The sequence below is a fragment of the Mirounga leonina genome, unplaced genomic scaffold (assembly GCF_011800145.1).
Source record: "Mirounga leonina isolate KUSES-001 unplaced genomic scaffold, KU_Mleo_1.0 Mir_204, whole genome shotgun sequence".
Taxonomy (NCBI): Eukaryota; Metazoa; Chordata; class Mammalia; order Carnivora; family Phocidae; genus Mirounga; species Mirounga leonina.
This window is the reverse complement of record NW_023270513.1, coordinates 14,039,525-14,060,055: the sequence shown is the minus strand read 5'-3', so window position 1 is coordinate 14,060,055 and position 20,531 is coordinate 14,039,525. Positions and strand designations below refer to the sequence as shown.

Sequence of the window (20,531 nt, the reverse complement as noted above, 5' to 3'; positions counted from 1 at the left end):
CACAGTCTGTTCTTCAGTGAGCTGTCCAGGCCACAGTCTTCATTTCTGTCTGTGCTGCTAAAACTGTGGTGACCTGGGTTGTGTGCCCCACAGCAGCACTCCCAGCCCTCACCTCCAGGTCCAGGCTTGTCTCTGCTCTTTGTGTTTCTAAAACCGCCAGCTGCCCCCAGTTCGCACCTGTGCCCTCAGAGCCCCAGGTTTCAATCCGGGGGACTGCCCTAAAGTCCTTTCCCCACCAATACCAGTCTGCAAGCCTTTGCCCAGTCTCCAGCATGGGAGGCTTTTGCACTCCAGTGGCACAGGATCTCGGAGCCTCCCTCCCCGTTCCATTTATCTTCCGATATTTGCCTCTGGAATCACGGCTCCCCACTTCATACCTTGAAACCATCCACCAATGATATTCTGTTTGTAGAGATCCAGATATATCTTCTTACATCTCAGTCTGATTTTGTGGGTGTTCAGATTGGTCTGGTAGATATCCAGCTGAATTCAGGGGACTGATTGAGATAGGATCTCCTACTTCTCTGCCGTCTTTGCCCCAAGAATCCTACATCTTCTTTATCCATTCATCTGTTGATGGACATCTGGGCTCTTTCCATAGTTTGACTATTGTGGACATTGCTGCTATAAACATTGGGGTACAGGTGCCCCTTCAGATCACTACATTTTTATCTTTGGGGTAAATACCCAGTAATATAATTGCTAGGTTGTAGGGTAGCTCTATTTTCAACTTTTTGAGGAACCTCCATACTGTTTTCCAGAGTGGCTGTACCAGTTTGCATTCCCAACAACAGTGTAAGAGGCTTCCCCTTTCTCTGCATCCTCGCCAACATCTATCATTTCCTGACTTGTTAATTTTAGCCATTGTAACTGGTGTGATGTGGTATCGCTTGTGGTTTTGATTTGTATTTCCTAATGCCGAGTGATGGGGAGCATTTTTTCATGTGTCTATTGGCATTTGTATGTTTTCTTGGGAGAAATGTCTGTTCAAGTTTTCTGCCTAATTCTTGATTCCATTATTTGTTCTTTGGGTGTTGAGTTTGATAAGTTCTTTAAAGATTTTGGATAGTAGCCCATTATCTGATATGTCATTTACAAATATATTCTCCCATTGTTTGTTGTCTTTTGGTTTTGTCAAATGTTTCCTTTGCTGTGCAAAAGCTTTTTATCTTGATGAAGTCCCAGTAGTTCATTTCTGTCTTTGCAGATGTGTCTTGAAGGAAGTTGCTGTGGCCAAGGTCACAGAGGTTGTTGCCTGTGTTATCCTCTAGGATTTTAATGGATTCCTGACTCACATTTAGGTCTTTCATCCATTTTGAGTCTATTTTTGTGTATGGTATAAGGAATTTGTCCAGTTTCATTCTTCTGCATGTGGCTCTTTAATTTTCCCAATGCCATTTGTTGAAGAGACTGTATTTTATCCGCTGGATATTCTTTCCGGCTATGTCAAAGATTAGTTTACCATAGAATTGAGGATCCATTTCTTGGTTCTCCTTCTGTTCCATTGATCTATGTGTTTGTTTTTGTGCCAATACCATACTTTCTTGATGATTACAACTTTGTAATATAGCTTTAAGTCCAGGATTGTGATGCCATCAGTTCTGGTTTTCTTTTTCAACATTCCTTTGGCTATTCAGAGTGTTTTCTGGTTGCATACAAATTTTAGGAATGTTTGTTCCAGCTCTGTGAAAAAAGTTGATGGTGTTTTGATAGGAATTGCATTGAATGGATTGTTTTAGGTAGCATGGACAATTTAACAATATTTGTTCTTCCAGTCCATGAGCATGGAACATTTTTTCTATTTCTTTGTGTCTTCCTCAATGTTTTCATGAGCATTCTATAATTTTCTGAGTACAGATCCTTTGCCTCATTTGTTAGGTTTATTCCTAAGTATATGGCCTTTGGTGCAGTTGTAAATGGGATTGACTCCTTAATTTCTCTTTCTTCTGTGTCATTGTTAGTAGATATAATGCAACTGATTTCTGTGCATTGATTTTATATCCTGCCACATTGCTGAATTCCTGTATGAGTTCTAGCAATTTTGCAGTAGAGTCATTTGGGTTTTTCACATAGAGTTTCATGTCATCTGCAATGTGTGAATTTGACTTCTTATTTGCTGATTAGGATGCCTTTTCTTTCTTTTTGTTCTCTGATTGCTGAGGCTAGGACTTCTAGTACTACATTGAACAACAGTGGTGATAGAGGACATTCCTGTTGTGTTCCTCCTCAGGGGAAAAGCTCGCAGTTTTTCCCCATTGAGAATGATATTCGCTGTGAGCTTTTCATAGATGGCTTTTATGACACTGAGGTATGTTCCGTCTATCCCTACACTGTGGAGAGTTTTAATCAAGAAAGAATGCTGGGGCGCCTGGGTGGCTCAGTCGGTTGAGCGACTGCCTTCGGCTCAGGTCATGATCCCAGGGTCCTGGGATCGAGTCCCACATCGGGCTCCCTGCTCTGCGGGGAGCCTGCTTCTCCCTCTCCCACTCCCCCTGCTTGTGTTCCCTCTCTCGCTGTGTCTCTCTCTGTCAAATAAATAAATAAAATCTTAAAAAAAAAAAAAGAAAGAATGCTGTATTTTTTTTTTAAGATTTTATTTATTTATTTGAGAGAGAGAATGAGATAGAGAGATCATGAGGGTCAGAGGGAGAAGCAGACTCCCTGCTGAGCAGGGAGTCCGATGCGAGACTCGATCCCGGGACTCCAGGATCATGACCTGAGCCGAAGGCAGTCGCTTAACCAACTGAGCCACCCAGGCGCCCCAGGAATGCTGTATTTTGTCAAATGCTTTCTCTGCATCTATTGAGAGGATCATATGTTTCTTGTCCTTTCTTTTGTTAATATAATGTATCAAATTACTTGATTTGTGGATGTTGAATCGCCCTTGGAACCCAGAAATAAATCCCATGTAGGCGTGGTGAATAATCCTTTTAATGTTCTGTTGGATCCTATTGGCTAGTATTTTGATGAGAATTTTGGCATCCATGTTCATCATGGATATTGGTCTGTAAATCTTTTTGGTGGAGTCTTTGGTTTTGGGATCAATGTAATGCTGGCCTCATAGAAAGAGTTTGGAAGTTTCGTTCCATTTCTATTTTTTGAAACAGCTTCAGAAGAATAGGTATGAATTCTTCAAATGTTTGGTAGGATTCCCCTGGGAAGCCATCTGGCCTTGGACTCTTGTTTGTCAGGAAACTTTTGATTACTTCTTCATTTCTTTCCTGGTTGTTGGTCTGTTTGGGTTTTCTATTTCTTCCTGTTTCAGTTTTGGTAGTTTATGAATCTAGTAGTTTATCTGTTTCTAGGAATGCATACATTTCTTCCAGATTGTCTAATTTGTCGGCATATAGTTGCTCATAATATGTTCTTATAATTGCTTGTATTTCTTTGGTGTTGTTTGTGATCTTCCTCTTTCATTCATGATTTTGTTGATTTGGGTCATTTCTCTTCTCTTTTTGATAAGTCTGGCCAGGGGTTTATCAATCTTGTTAATTCTTTCAAAGAACCAGCTCCTAGTTTCGTTGATCTGTTCTACTGTTCTTTTAGTTTCTATTTCATTGATTTCTGCTCTGATCTTTATGATTTCTCTTCTCCTGCTGGGTTTAGGCTTTATTTGCTGTTCTTTCTCCAGCTCCTTTAGGTGTAGGGTTAGGTTGTGTACTTGAGACCTTTCTTGTTTCTTGAGAAAGGCTTGTATTGCTATATACTTTCCTCTTAGGACTGCCTTTGCTGCATCCCAAAGATTTTGACCAGTTGTGTTTTCATTTTCATTTGTTTCCATGAACTTTTTAAATTCTTCTTTAATTTCCTGGTTGACCCATTCATTCTTTAGTAGGATGCTCTTTAGCTTCCTTGTATTTGAGTTCTTTCTGACTTTCCTCTTGTGATTGAGTTCCAGGTTCAAAGCATTGTCTGAAAATATGCAGGGAATAATCCCAAACTTTTGGTATCCGTGGAAACCTTATTTGTGACCCACTATGTGATCTCTTCTGGAGAATGTTCCATGTGCACTCGAGAAGAATGTATAGTCTTTTACTTTAGGATGGAATGCTCTGTATATATCTGTTAAGTCCATCTGGTCCTCTGTGTCATTCAAAGCCCTTGTTTTCTTGTTGATCTTCTGCTTAGATGAGCTGTCCATTACTGTGAGTGGGGTGTTAAAGTCCCCTATATTATTGTATTATTATCAATGATTTTCTTATTAATTGGTTTATATATTTGGCTTCTCCCAATTTAGGGGCATAAATATTTACAATCGTTCAGTCTTCTTGTTTAATAGACCCTTTGTTATGATATAGTGTCCTTCTTCATGTCTTGTTACAGTCTTTTGTTTAAAATCTAGTTTGTCTGATAGAAGGATGGCCACTCCAGCTTTCTTTTGATGTCCATTAGCATGATAAATAGTTCTCCACCCCCTCACTTTCAATCTGGAGGTGTCTTTCAGTGTAAAATGAGTCTTTTTGAAGCAGAATATTGATGGGTCTCATTTTTTCATCCATTTTGATATCCTATGTCTTCTGATTGGAGCATTTAGTCCGTTTACATTCAGAGTAATTATTGAAAGATATGAATTTATTGCCACTGTATTGCCTGTAAAGCCCCTGTTTCTATAGAGTGTCTCTGTTCCTTTCTGGTCTATGTTATTCTTGGGTCTCTCTTCACTTACAGGATCCCCCTTAATATTTCTTGCATGGCTGGTTTAGTGATCACATATTCTTTTATTTTCTCTCTATCCTGGAAGCTCTGCATCTCTCCTTCCATTCTGAATGACAGCCTTTCTGGATAAAGTATTCTTGGCTGCATGTTCTTCTCATTTAGTACACTGAATATGTCATACCAGCCTTTTCTGGACTGCCAGGTCTCTGTGGATAGGTCTGCTGCCTGTCTAATATTTCTTAGGTTATGGACCTCTTGTCCTGAGCTGCTTTCAGGATTTTCTCTTTGTCTCTGAGATATGCATGTTTCACTATTGTATGTTGGGGTGACTTTGAGGGGGGTTTTCTGTGCCTCCTGGATTTGGATGCCTATTTCCTTCCCCAGATTAAGGAATTTCTCTGCTATAGTTTGCTCCAATATACCTCTTGCCCCTCTCTATTTCCCCTTCTTCTGGGATCCCAATTATTCTAATATTGTTTCACTTTCTGGTGTCAGTTATGTCTCAAATTCTCCCCTCATGATCCAGTAGTTATCTTTTTTTTTCTCATCTTCTTTATTCTGTATCATTTTGTCTTCTATATCACTAATTCTCTCTTCTGCCTCATTTATCGTAGTAGTTAGAGCCTCCATTTTTAATAGATTTTATTTATTTATTTGACAGAGAGAGACACAGCGAGAGAGGGAACACAAGCAGGGGGAGTGGGAGAGGGAGAAGCAGGCTTCCCGTGGAGCAGGAAACCCGATGTGGGGCTTGACCCCAGGACCTTGGGATCATGACCTGAGATGAAGGCAGTTGCTTAATGACTGAGCCACCCAGGCGCCCCAGAGCCTCCATTTTTTATGGCATCTCATTAATAGCCTGTTTTATTTTGACTTGATTAGATTTTAGTTCTTTTATTTCTCCAGAAAATGATTCTCTAGTGTCTTCTATGCTTTTTTCAAGCTCAGCTTGTATCTTTATAATCGGTATTCCGAACTCTAGTTCTGACATCTTACTTATGTCTGTACTGATTAGGTCCCTGGCAGTCAGTACTGCCTGCCTTTTGTTCTCTTTTTTGAGGTGAGTTTTTCCTTCTTGTGATTCTATCCAGAGAAGAATAGATGGACAAGAGAACAAAGTGCTAAAATGGCAATAACAACCCCAGAGAAATATATACTAAACAAATCAGAAGAGACCTGAAACTGAAAAAAATAATTTTTTTTTAAAGAGGATATAATCAGACAGATGAACAGACTAGAGCAATACACTGGATCCTGTGTGTATTTGGGTCCTTTTGCTGGAAAAGTAGATCCCAAAATGTACAGAAAGAAAAACTTATATATGTACAAAAATAAATTAAATACAATGAAAGGATGGAATGTAACTGTAAAATGAAAATTTAAATACAAAAAAGAGAGAAAAAATAAGGAATATAAACAGGCAGGTGAACAGAACAGAGCAATACACTGTATCCTGAGTGTATTTTGGTCAGTTTGTTAGAAGAAACTACATCTCAAAATTGTAAAGTAAGAAAAACTTTTTTTTTTTTTACTCTTCTTTTGTTTTCTATTTCATTGATTTCTGCTCCTCCTTATTATTTCTCTTCTTCTGCCGGATTTAGTCTTTATTTGCTGTTCTTTCTCCTTCCCCTTTAGGTGTAAGGTTAGGTCATACCACCCTGAACGTGCCTGATCTCATCTAGAAAGATATTCTTATGGCCAGTGTCAAAGAGGTTACTGCCTCAGTTGTCTCTTAGGATATTTATGGTTTCCTGTCTTAATTTAGGTCTTTAATCCATTTTTTGGTCTGTAATCCATTTTGTGTATTTTTTTGTATGGTGTTAGAAAGTGGTCCAGTTTCATTCTCTTGCGTGTTGCTGTCCTGTTGTCCCAACACCATTTGTTAAAGACTTTTTTTCATTGGATATTCTTTCCTGCTTTGTCAACGATTAATTGACCATAGATTTGTGGGTTCATTTCTGGGTTTTCTATTCTGTTCTACTGAACTATGTGTCTATTTTTGTGCCACTACTATGTTGTCTTGATCATTCCAGTTTTGTAATATAAGTTGAAGTCTGGAATTGTGATGCCTCCAGCTTTGCTTTTCTTTTTCAAGATTGCTTTGGCTGTTTGGGGTCTTTTGTGGTTCCATACAAATTTTAGGATTGTTTGTTCTAACTCTGAAAAATGCTGGTGGTGTTTTGATTGCATTAAGTGTGTAGATTGCTTTGGGTACTATAGAGATTTTTATAGTATTTGTTCTTGCAATCCATGTCATCTCTATTTTTCAACAAAATTTATTAATTTCATAGAGAAAACTCACATGAATATATAATAAACATATTATTTGATATAATCACTAGCTCTAAGACACAGAACAACTAGCTGAACTATTGCATGAAAAATTAATGAAACCATTCGGAATGTATCAGATGTGTTTTTGTGATCCAGAAATATACTTCTCTTCCCAAAACATATAAAGCTTTGATGTAAAATATAAATCCATCTTGCTTTCATGAGAGCATATATTATCTTACCATCTTTTGCATGGAAAGGAAGCAATTATCATAGATATTAAAAGCACAATCTCTAGAGTAAGAATACCAACTGTACTACTTACTAGTTTTGTGATGTTGGGCAAATTATAGTATATTTGCCTTAGTGTCCTCATCTTCAAAATAGAAAGAGTAATATCTACCTCATAGAGTCAGTGTCAGGATGAAAAGACAGTATTGTGTATAGTACATATTAGGCTCTCTATACAATATTAATCTTAAATTTTGTTGTCTGTGTCTGGTTTTTCTAAGAGGAGGAGTGAAAACTCATTAGGGTCAGGGATCATATCTTCAAAGTTTTTTTTTTTTTTAATGACCCATGTTACTCAATCACCTTATTAATAGCCATTTACTTAATGCTTGCTAATTGCAAAAGACTTTGCCTTTGACATTACATGAATCTATTATTGAAAAGATTTAAATGATCTAAGCTTTTACATTGTGAACATTTGTGAGATTATTGGAAATACAACTGTCTTTTGGATAATAAAACCGAATTTATACTGAGTAATACCAGATAATGTGTATTTCTTTCTCAGGTTCTTATGCAACAGGGCTATGATGCTGCTTGTGATATTTGGAGCCTGGGTGTCCTTTTTTACACGATGCTGGCTGGGTAAGAAATAATAATACACATCATAATTTGAATTTCATCTATATATCTCTATCTGTAAAGAAATGGATAGATGAAAATAGCCTTAAGTAAAATGATATGAACATTTTAAAATATCTATTGTTTATTTATAAAATGTGAAAACATGAAGTAAGGTATTTGATGAGGCATTATTCAGATATATAAATTAAAAGAATTTTCAACTAGAACTAAAACTTTTAAAAATAAAGCACATATTTTTATTTTGGTATTTTACTTTCAGTCCATTAAGGTTTGAAAATGTTTACTTGAACATAAAATAATTTCTTCTTTTAATGGGTGTTTGCCCATTGAGCTTGTTGATACTGATTTAAATTTTTAAAATATTTGAATTCTGGCTTTCCTGGTGGTAGAGTAAGTAAGACTGAGCTTTATAAAAAATATAAATAGCAACAGAATACTAAACTACAGAAACATACACAGCAGCCTTCTCTGAAAAAGATAAATACTAAAAAAAAAAGGAATAATTGGATTATTTTACTATTGGTAATTTACAAATAATATAAGTGCTGTTTTACTCTTAATAATAATGTTATTTAAGAATAAATATGGCTGTAGAAAAAGGCATAGAATGGAATTTGAAGAATTATAATGTAATTATATAATATACTTAGGTGTGACTTTTTAAAGAAGGCATTTAGTATAATTTAAATATTCTTGACATAACAGGAGTGTTGTAAATATGTTATGAATATTGTGACTGAATTATTTATTGACTTGGTGGTAATTACATGTATCAGTGTATTCCAAATATTTATAGATATGCTATGTACTTATACAAAATATTTAGTTATAGACCACAGGAAGTACTAAAGCAAAGAGTAGTTATCTCTACTTAATTGTTACATAAGAGAATTAAGCATTAGCATATTAAGATATCTTCCTCATACTTCTTAACCATAAGCCTTTCTATTCCCAAATTTGAATACCATTTTCAGTTCCACCTGTTAGAATGTTACAAAACTGATCACTTTTGTTATTCCATAATTAATTTTTAAACTACTTTAACTTTGTACAATCTATTTGTCTTCAACTATAGAGGTTTTTTGTTATATTGATATAAATATTTAAACCATTGTTTATAGACATTAATTAAAATATTGTTAACCTGTTCCCGTGGATAATACTGATAAAATGCTAATGAATAAATTTGAACTAATCAATAAATACATTCTAAATATATAAAATTGACGATTTCTTCATAGTAAGTATATTTGGTTTGCTAACTTATGCCTGGGAGAATACAAAATTTGCATGTTTTATTCTGGTCCAATTTTAAGCCTATAGCTTTACATAAAATGCCACCTTTATTTTATTTTACATTGATTAACTGATCAAAGGAAAAAATATCAATGTAGGCAAGACTCAATTAATTCATTAGAATTAAGTTCATTGAAATATAAAATTTGATATGAAGAATGAAGGAAAATATTAGATGATACTCTTAATTTGCTGTAGTAAATATTTGCATGTTGTCTTATCCTCTTCACTTTTAATTAGATTTAATTTGTATGTTAGGCCCTAATGTCTATTAAAATCTATTTTATTAATAGCTACACTCCATTTGCTAATGGCCCCAATGATACTCCTGAAGAGATACTGCTACGTATAGGCAATGGCAAGTTCTCATTGAGTGGTGGAAACTGGGACAATATTTCAGATGGAGCAAAGGTATAAATTATAAATATCTTTTGTTGCATTCACTTTAAATTGCTAAAACCTTTAAGTTGTAGCCTAGTCTGTATTTGCAGAGTATCTGATGGTGTTTATATGTCAGTATTTGTTTTTAAGTCAACTCACATTTATATGTGGTTTGAACAAGATGAAGCCTGACTTTTTTTTCTTCCATGCTTCTAGGCGATATTTCTCTCATATCAGTTCATATGTGTTCAAGGAATATAAACTATTTTCAGTATTAACCAAAACTAAAAATGTAAATCTACTGGGGGAAAACACAAATTTAAAGCCAACTAGAGCTGATTTCTGTATTTAGTGTATTTTTACACATCATTTCTTCTTTAGCACAGACATTGACTAGTGATTATGCAGTTTTATGCTAACTTATTCTTTGAGAATATACAAACTTTTTATCAGTACCACCTAGATATTTATTATTGAAAACTTAGAGCTGTCCAATAGAAATATAATGTAAGCCACATATGTAATTTAAAAATTTCTAGCGGCCACATTAAAAAACAAAAAAGAAACAGGTGAAATTAATTTTAAGAATATCTTTTATTTAACCTGGTATATCCACAATATATCATTTCAATATCTAAACAGTATAAAAATTAATAAGATATTTTACATTCTTTTTTTTATACTAAGTCTTCAGAACCTGCTGTGTAGTTTATACTTAGAGCCCATATAAATTTGGACTACCCACATTTTTCAAAAATTATTTTTCTTTTTCATTAATTTTTTGTGTATAGTTGACACACAATGTTACATTAGTTTCAGGTATACAGCATAGTGATTCAACTAGTTTATACACTATACTATGCTCACCACAAGTTGGACTACCCACATTTTAAAAGGCTTAATAGCCACATATGGCTAGTGGCTGCCATAGTAGGCTGTACAGTTCCAGTGTAACCGGCCTGATTTAATTTAGGGGAAAAAATTGATCAAACCTTGACTATGGACTCTTTTAACATATATAATTTAAAAATTTTGAGTTTTAAAACAAAAATCCACAGGCTGTCAGCATGTGGTTTATAGGGTCCTGAAGCTTTTAAGCTGCAATTTGAAGTAGAAAACAATTTAAGACAAAAGGAATTGCTTATACTTAATAGCTGCTAATTATAAAACATAACTGTCTCAAGAATACTAGCTTATCTGTAGAGTATATTGTGGAGTAAATCTCATATCCTAATTATTATAGAGTAAATAAATCAGGGGTTTGATTGTAACTACCTTTTAAACATTAGAAAAACACATAAGGAATTATGTTTGGATCTTGGCTATGAGACAAGTGTACTGTGTGGTATAGTAAAAAAACACCCGATTGGAAGCCAGGAGTACTGACTATTAGTTTGTGAACTACTAACTAGCTGCCTCAGTTTTCTCATCTATAAAATTTGGGGACTAAATTCTCCAAAATCCCATTTCTTTGCAGTTTGTTTTATTTATAATTTGTTGTATTTCTCCATGTAAAGTGATTGAAACTACTAGTATTCAATAAATACATGTATGTTCTAGTCAGCCAGTTTGTTTGTCAGAAAATGCATTTTCCCAAGGAGTAAGTCCAGTGTTTAAAGCTATACATATGATCCTCTTGCATTTCTTTTAAAAAAATAACAAGCAACAGTGAATGTAATGCTGAAATAGAGATTCATATGACAATTATGCTTAGATTTCAGTTTTCCATGTTCCATGTGTTTTATGTTTGAGTCTGTCTAGTGCTTAAGAAATAATAATACAGGACACCTGGGTGGCTCAGTTGGTTAAGCGTCTGCCTTTGGCTCAGGTCATGCTTCCAGGGTCCTGGGATTGAGCCTGCTTCTCCCTCTGCTGCTCCCCCTGCTAAAAAATAAAGAAATAATAATACATATTAAAGCTTAGTTTTATTCTCCCCTCCTCTTTTAGTGTGATATTCTGGAGTAATTAACATAGGAAAAGATATTGGGGGATATTGTTGAAATATTTCACAAGGTCTTTCATGTATTCCTTTTTTATGGATCAAGTGACTTTAGTTCTATCTTTGAAATTTTTCTGAAAACGGTGGCAAATGCTGAGCAAAGGAACTTACATGAACCTTCTAAAAAAAAAAACCACCTATCTCCTGTACATTTTAACAGTTTGATTTTTTTGATTGTTTTAAATTACTGATAAAGGTAAACTATTCTTCAGTTGCCCATAACTCCTTAAACCAGCACCCCTTAGTTGTGAGAATTGTGGAATTTGCTATCATCTCTTTTCTTTTTTTTTTTATTTAAATTTAATTAGCCAACATATAGTACATCACTAGTTTTTGGCGTACTGTTCAATGATCCATTAGTTGCATATAACACCCAGTGCTCATCACATCATGTGCCCTCCTTAATGTTCATCACCCAGTTACCCCAACCCTCCACCCACCTACCTTTCCACAGCACTCAGTTTTGTTTTGTTTTGTTTTGTTTTGTTTTCCTGGAGTCAAGAGTCTCTCATGGTTTGGCTTACAATCATCTGTTGACAGTTGCTTTACTTAATTGCAGTTCATTACAATTTTTAAATGTTCTTCTTGCTATTGGTGAATGCCAACACCAGAAGCATATAAAAGATGATTCTCTTTGCCTCCTGTCCATGCAGAGTTCATAAACTTTGTTCATTCAGTTAAAGTGTGGTAGGTGTGAGAGGTGATAGTTTTATGTGTTTTATTGCTACAACAGTTTCAGCTAACTCCTCACCTCCAAACTGCAGGCTTCAAGAACATTGGCATTTTACTGCTTCCCTTTTGGAAAACAGGGAAGACAAAAAGTATCTTGTAAACTAAGCAAAAGTAGAAGAGGCAAGAGTAATGAAAATCTCATGGTGTCACTCCATGTAAACACAATAATACCTGATTAATTAGACTGTTCTATCTAAATTTTATAATATTTTAAGTAAACAAAGTGTTACTTTTTTCAAGTACATAGACCTTTAACCAACAAAGAGTTGACTAGTAGAAGTTCTTATGGGACAATTATTTATGACCTCTTCCCTCATCTCCTGTAAAAAAAGCAAATTCTACATGTCCTCTACTGTGTTCCCATTACTATGTTGTATGTATTTTATTAGAGCACTTAACACATTCTCCTTTGTCATGTATTTGTGTGCATTTTTATTCTTCCTCCTCAGTGTTTAAATGTCATACTCATTTTTACATTCTCTAACACACTTAGCATAATACTTAATTGAATACTTTTTCATAAACTAATCTTTTCTTCAGATATACCTTCCATTGTTAATTTGCACACTAAGATTTTTCTGTCCATATATAAAGATAGATACTGTCCTATTGTGAATGACTAAATTTGCAATAAGTGGCCAGATTTTACATAAATATTTATTTTTCATTTTGGCTTGAACATTCTTTTAATAGAAGAGTCTTTGTTTACGTATTTCAAAGTCATAGATTTCTGGAGCTGGAAGGGACCTGGTCCATCATTGTGTAGTTAGATAAGCCAAGGTGTGTATAATTTATCTTGTCCATGGTCATACACCAATAAATGGCAGAGCTGGAGTTGATTTTCAGTCCAGTATTCTTTTCATTCTACTATAAGATAGAGAAAACTTTCTGGAGAAAAAAGGCTTTATTAGTTTGCCTTATGTAAGTAGAATGAAAGAGAGAGGTCTATAAACCTTTAATCATAACAGCAAAGGTGTTCTTGTTCACCCAGTTCTTTTATATAATATGAAAATTAAGTATACTGAAACTTAACATTTACATAATCTATATTACAGAACAGCTTAATACTTAAAATATTATAATGAAATCCTTTTAGAACTTCTAGTACCATAGTTTTTATTTTATTTGTTAATTTATTTTTTTTTGCCAAGCATGTTTCTTTATTTTTTTATTATGTTACGTTAATCACCATACATTACATCATTAGTTTTTGATGTAGTGTTCCATGATTCATTGTTTGCATATAACACCCAGTGCTCCATTCAGTACGTGCCCTCTTTAATACCCATCACCATGCTAACCTATCCCCCCACCCCCTCCCCTCTAGAACCCTCAGTTTGTTTCTCAGAGTCCATAGTCTCTCATGGTTCGTCTCCCCCTCTGCCTTCCCCCCCTTCAATTTTCCCTTCCTACTATCTTCTTTTTTTTAACATATAATGTATTATTTGTTTCAGAGGTACAGGTCTGTGATTCAACAGTCTTGCGCAATTCACAGCGCTCACCATAGCACAGACCCTCCCCAATGTCTATCACCCAGGTACCCCATGCCTCCCACCGCCCACCACTCCAGCAACCCTCAGTTTGTTTCCTGAGATTAAGAATTCCTCATATCAGTGAGATCATATGATACATATCTTTCTCTGATTGACTTATTTCGCTCAGCATAATACCTTCCAGTTCCATCCACGTCATTGCAAATGGCAAGATTTCATTCCTTTGGATGGCTACATAATATTCCATTATATATATATATATATTATATATTTATAATATATATATATATATATATATATATATATCTCACATCTTCTTTATCCATTCATCTGTCGATGGACATCTTGGCTCTTTCCATAGTTTGGCTATTATGGACATTGCTGCTATAAACATCGGGGTGCACATACCCCTTCGGATCACTACATTTGAATCTTTGGGGTAAAGAACCAGTAGTGCAATTGCTGGGTCGTATGGTAGCTCTATTTTCAACTTTTTGAGGAACCTCCATACTGTTTTCCAGAGTGGCTGCACCAGCTTGCATTCCCACCAATAGTGTAGGAGGGTTCCCCTTTCTCTGCATCCTCTCCAACATCTGTCATTTCCTGACTTGTTAATTTTAGCCATTCTGAATGGTGTGAGGTGGTATCTCATTGAGGTTTTGATTTGGATTTCCCTGATGCCGAGTGATGTTGAGCACTTTTTCATGTGTCTGTTGGCCATTTGGATGTCTTCTTTGGAAAAAAAAAAAGTGTCTATTCATGTCTTCTGCCCATTTCTTGATTGGATTATTTGTTCTTTGGGTGTTGAGTTTGATAAGTTTTTACAGATTTTGGATACTAGCCCTTTATCTGATATGCCATTTGCAAATATCTTCTCCCATTCTGTTGGTTATCTTTTGGTTTTGTTGACTGTTTCTTTTGCTGTGCAAAAGCTTTTTATCTTGATGAAGTCCCAGTAGTTCATTTTTGCCCTTGCTTCCCTTGCCTTTGGTGATGTTTCTAGGAAGAAGTTGCTGCAGCTGAGGTCGAAGAGGTTACTGCCTGTGTTCTCCTCAAGGATTTTGATGGACTCCTGTCTCACATTTAGGTCTTTCATCCATTTTGAATCTATTTTTGTTTGTGGTGTCAGGAAATTGTCCAGTTTCATTCTTCTGCATGTGGCTTTCGAATTTTCCCAGCACCATTTGTTGAAGAGACTGTGTTTTTTCCACTGGACATTCTTTCCTGCTTTGTCGAAGATTAGTTGGCCATAGAGTTGAGGGTCCATTTCTGGGCTCTCTATTCTGTTCCATTGATCTATGTGTCTGTTTTTGTGCCAGTACCATACTGTCTTGATGATGACAGCTTTGTAATAGAGCTTGAAGTCCGAAATTGTGATGCCACCAGCTTTCCTTTTCTTTTTCAACATTCCTCTGGCTATTTGGGGTCTTTTCTGGTTCCATACAAATTTTAGGATTATTTGTTCCATTTCTGTGAAAAAGGTGGATGGTACTTTGATAGGGATTGCATTAAGTGTGTAGATTGCTCTAGGTAGCATTGACATCTTCACAATATTTGTTCTTCCAATCCATGAGCATGGAATGTTTTTCCATTTCTTTGTGTCTCCCTCAATTTCTTTCATGAGTGTTTTATAGTTTTCTGAGTACAGATTCTGTGCCTCTTTGGTTAGATTTATTCCTAGGGATCTTATGATTTTGGGTGCAATTGTAAATGGGATTGACTCCTTAATTTCTCTTTCTTCGGTCTTGTTGTTGGAGTATAGGAATGCCACTGATTTCTGTGCATTGATTTTATATCCTGCCACTTTACTGAATTCCTGTATGAGTTCTAGCAGTTTTGGGGTGGAGTCTTTTGGGTTTTCCACAAAAAATATCATATCATCTGCCAAGAGTGAGAGTTTGACTTCTTCTTTGCTGATTTGGATGCCTTTAATTTCTTTTTGTTGTCTGATTGCTGTGGCTAGGACTTCTAACACTATGTTTAATAGCAGTGGTGATAGTGGACATCCCTGCCGTGTTCCTGACCTTGGGGGAAAACTCTCAACAGCGCTATACCTCATTACTCAGTGCTCATCATGATAAGTGTACTTTTAATCCCCTTCACCTATTTCACCCATCCCCCAACCCATTTCCACTTTGATATACTTTGTTTTAAACGAGTACCCTCAGTTATTTTTTTTCAACAGGAACATTTTTTACTTGACACATAGTTAACAATACATGGTTCTAAAAGATACATATAAAACATTCCATCTAAGAAAAGTAGAATATTCATTTTCTTCAAGTACAGAAAAATACCCTGGTTAAATCACATAAAAAGAGACATAACAAATACTACAAATTTAAGATGACTGAAATCATACCAAGTATATTCCAACCACAATGGTACAAGACTAAAAATCAACAATAAAACCAAGCTAGAAAATCTACAATGTAATTATTAAATATTTAGTATGTAAATATTAAACAACACACTATTGTACAAGCAGTGGACCAATTAAGAAATAAAACATCAAATATAATATTTCTGCAAACAAAAGAAAAAGAAACAATATTCCAAAACCTGTGGGATGCAGTAAAAGAAGACATTAGAGTAAAATTTCATCTATATATGTTTGTATTAAGTAAAGTTCAACTCTGCCCAAGGACCAAACACTGCCCACTGCACACAAGGAGAGACTCTTCAGATGACTGGCCTGAAGGATAAAGCACCCAGAACACAGCAGCCGAGTGACTGCAATGCATAAAAGAGACATTCCCTGAAGCACCAGACCCTGGACACTATATGACCTCTTCTGTATAAAGCTACTCTCAGAAGCAGGACACAAAACAGGCTCTTCTAACACAGAGAAGACAGAGACTTAGACAAAATGCCGAGACAGAGGAATTCATCTCAAATTAAACAAGATAAGGTCACAGCCAGATATCTAAGTGAAACAGATATAAGCAATATGCCTAATGGAGAATTTAAAGCCACAATCATAGGGATACTTGCTGGGTTTGAGAAAAGAATGTAAGACTTCAGGGAGACACTTACCACAGAGATAAAAGAGATAAAAAAACAGAAATGGAAAATGCAATAAATATCTGAAACAGACCGGATGCAATGAACACAAGGAAGGAAGAAGCAGAGGGAAAAAATGTGATACAGAAGATAAAGTAATAGAAAATAATGAAGCTGAACAAAAGAGAGAACAAAGAATTGTGGAACATGAGAATAGATTTAGGGAACACAGTGACTCCATCAAACATAATAACACTCATAGGAGTCCCAGAAGAAGAAGAGAGAGAAAAGGGGACAGAAAATTTATTTCATTAATAATAGCCAAAAACTTCCCTAATCTGGGGAAAGAAATAGATATCTAAATCTAGGAGACACAGAGAAATCCTATCAAAATCAACAAAAGCAGGGCAACACCAAGACATATCATGGTTAAATTTGCAAAATATAACAACAAAGAAAAAATCCTACAGGCAGAAGACAGAAGTCCCTAACTTACAAAGGAAGACACTGTAGGTTAGGTGCAGCTCTCTAAACATAAAGTTGGCAAGCAAGATATATTCAACATGCTAAATGGTAGAAATTTGAAGGCAAGAATACTCTATTCAGCAAGACTATCATTCAGAATAGAAGGAGAGAGAAAGTTTCTCAGACAAACAAATGAAAGGAGTTCATGACTACTAAGCCAGCCCTGCAAAAGATACTAAAGGGGACTCTGAGTGGAAGGGAAAGACCAAAAGTGAAAAAGACTAGACAGGAATGAGAAAATCTCCAGAAACAATGACAAAACAAGTGATAAAATGGCACTACATACATATCTATCAATAATTACTCTGAGTGTAAGTGGATTAAATGCTCCAACCAAAAGACATGGGGTATAAGAATGGATTTAAAAAAAAAAAAAAAAAAAGACCAATCGACATGTTGCCTACAAGACTCATTTTAGACTGAAAGACACCTGCAGATTGAAAGTGGGGGGCTAGAGAAACATTTATCATTGCAAATGGACATCAAAAGAAAGCTGGAGTAGCAATACTTATATCAGACCAACCAGAATTTAAACCAAAGACCCTAACAAGAGATGAAGAAAGGCACTATATCGATATAAAAGTGACTGTCTAATAAGAAGATCTAACAAGTGTAAATATTTTTGCCCCCAACTTGGGAACATTCAAATATATAAAACACTTGGTAACAAAAATAAAGGAACATATTGATAATAATACAATAATAGTAGGGGACTTTAACACTCCACTTAAAGTAATGGATATATCATCTAAGCAGAAAATCAACATTGAAACAATGGCTTTGAATGACACACTGGACCTAATGGACTTAACCAGGTATATTGACAACATTTCATCTTAAAGCAGCAGAGTACACATTCTCTTCAACTCTGCATGGGACATTTTCCAGAATATATTACATATTGGGTCACAAGTCAGGCCTCAAAAAAATACAAAAAGTTTTAGATCATACCATGCATATTTTCAGACTACAATGATAAACTTGGAGTCAACCACAAGAAAAAAATATGGAAAGACCACAAACACATGGAGGTTAAATAACATGCTACTAATCAATGAATGGGTGAACCAGGAAATCAAAGAAGAAATAAAAAATAAATAAATAGAAACAAATGAAAATGAAAACACAACAGTTGAAAGCCTGTGGGATGTAGCAACAGTGGTCATAAGCAGGAAGTATAGAGCAATACAGGCCTATATCAAAAAGTAAGAAAAATCCAAAATAAACATCCTAACCTTACACCTAAAGGAGTTAGAAAAAGAACAACAAAAACGTCTTAAGCCAGAAGAAGATGGGAAATAATAAAAATTAGAGCAGAAATAAATCACATAGAAACTAAAAAAAAAAAAAAAAAGTAGAACAGATTAATGAAACCAGGAGCTGGTTGTTTGAAAAAATTAATGAAATTGAAAAAAAAACCCTATCCAGACTTATCAAAAAGAAGAGAAAGGACCCAAATGAATAAAGTCACAAATAAGAGAGGAGTAATAACAACCAACACCACAGAAATACAAACAATTTAAGAGAATAGTATGAAAAATTGTATGCCGAAAAATTGGACAACCTGGAAGAAATGGATAAATTCCTGGAAACATATAAACTGCCAAAATTGAAACAGGAAGAAATAGAAACCTTAAAGAGACTGATAACCAGTAAAGAAATTCAGTCAGTAATCAAAAATCTCCCAACAAAAGTTCAGGACAAGGGGAATTCACACATGAATTCTACCAAAAATTTAAAGAAGAGATAATACCTTTTCTTCTCAAACTATTCAAAAAATTAGAAATGGACTGAAAACTTACAAATGCATTCTACGAGGCCAGAATTACCCTCATACCAAAACCAAATAAACACTCCACCAAAAAAGAGAACCATAGGCCAATATTCCTGATGAAAATGCATGCAAAAATTCTAAACAAAATACTAACAAATCAAATCCAATAGTACTCCTCATGATCAAATGGGATTTTTTTCCTGGGTTGCAAGGATGGTTCAATATTCACAAATCAATCAACATGAGATACCACATTAATAAAAGAAAGGATAAGAGCCATATGATCCTTTCAGCAGATGCAGAAAAAACATTTGACAAAGTAGAACATCCATTCATGATTAAAACCATCAACAAAGAAGAGTTAGCGGGAACATACCTCAACATCACAAAGGCCGTATATAAAAAAAGCCCCACAGATAATATCATCCTCAATGGGGAAAGACTGAGTGCTTTTCCTCTGTGGTTATGAACAAGACAGGGATGCCACTCTCACCACTTTTATTTAATATACTGCTGGAACTCCTAGCCACAGCAAGCAGACAACACAAAGAAAGAAAAGGCATCCAAATTAGCTAGGAAAAAATCAGATTTTCACTACCTGCAGATGACATGGTACTCTATATAGAAAACCCAAAAGACTCCACCAAAAAATTGCTAGAACTGACAAATTCAGTATAGTCACAGGGTACAAAAATCAATAGACAGGAAGCTGTTGCATTTCTATATATGAGTAATGAAGCAACAGAAGTAGAAATCAAGGAATTGATTCCATTTACAACTGCACCAAAAGCCGTAAGATACCTGGGAATAAACCTAACCAAAGAAGTGAAAGACCTGTACTCTGAAAACTATGAAACACTGATGAAAGAAATTGAAGATGACACGAAGAAATGGAAAACATTCCTTGCTTGTGGATTAAAAGAACAAATATTATTAAAATGTCCATACTACTCAAAGCAATCTACACATTGAAATATTCCCTATCAAAATACCAACAGCATTTTTCACAGAGCTAGAACAAACAATCCTAAAATTTGTGTGGAACCACAAAAGACCCTGAATAGCCAAAGCAACCTTGATAAAGAAAAAAAAAGCAAGACTCTAGGCATCACAATTCCAGACTTAATATTATATTACATTCTCAATAGTGTAAGAGAACTACCCTTTCTCCACATCCTCACTAATATCTGTTGTTTCTTGTGTTGTGATTTTAGCCATTCTGACTGGTGTGAGGTGATATCTCATTGTAGTTTTTATTTGTATTTCCCTGATAGTCAGTGATGTTGAGCATCTTTTCATGTGTGTTGTCATCTGGATGTCTTCTTTGGAAAAAAATGTCTATTGGCATCTTTTTCCCATTGTTTTAATTGGATTGTTTCTTGGCTGTTGAATTTTATAAGTGCTTTTTATATTTTGGATACTACCCTTTACCAGACATGTCATTTGCAAATATCTTCTTCCACCCCATGGGATGCCTTTTAGTTTTGTTGATCATTTACTTCACTGTGCAGAAGCTTTTTAT

General features: G+C 35.2%; 1 protein-coding gene across 1 annotated transcript in view; it reads left to right on the top strand.

Moving 5' to 3' along the window:
- The window catches only part of RPS6KA6 (ribosomal protein S6 kinase A6), a 195,025-nt gene that overhangs the window by 162,865 nt on the left and 11,629 nt on the right, over positions 1-20,531 (top strand). The window contains exons 19-20 of the mRNA XM_035028805.1: positions 7,730-7,806; positions 9,396-9,513. Of these exons, the coding sequence (XP_034884696.1) occupies positions 7,730-7,806; positions 9,396-9,513 (195 nt within the window). The remainder of the gene's footprint in view (positions 1-7,729; positions 7,807-9,395; positions 9,514-20,531) is intronic.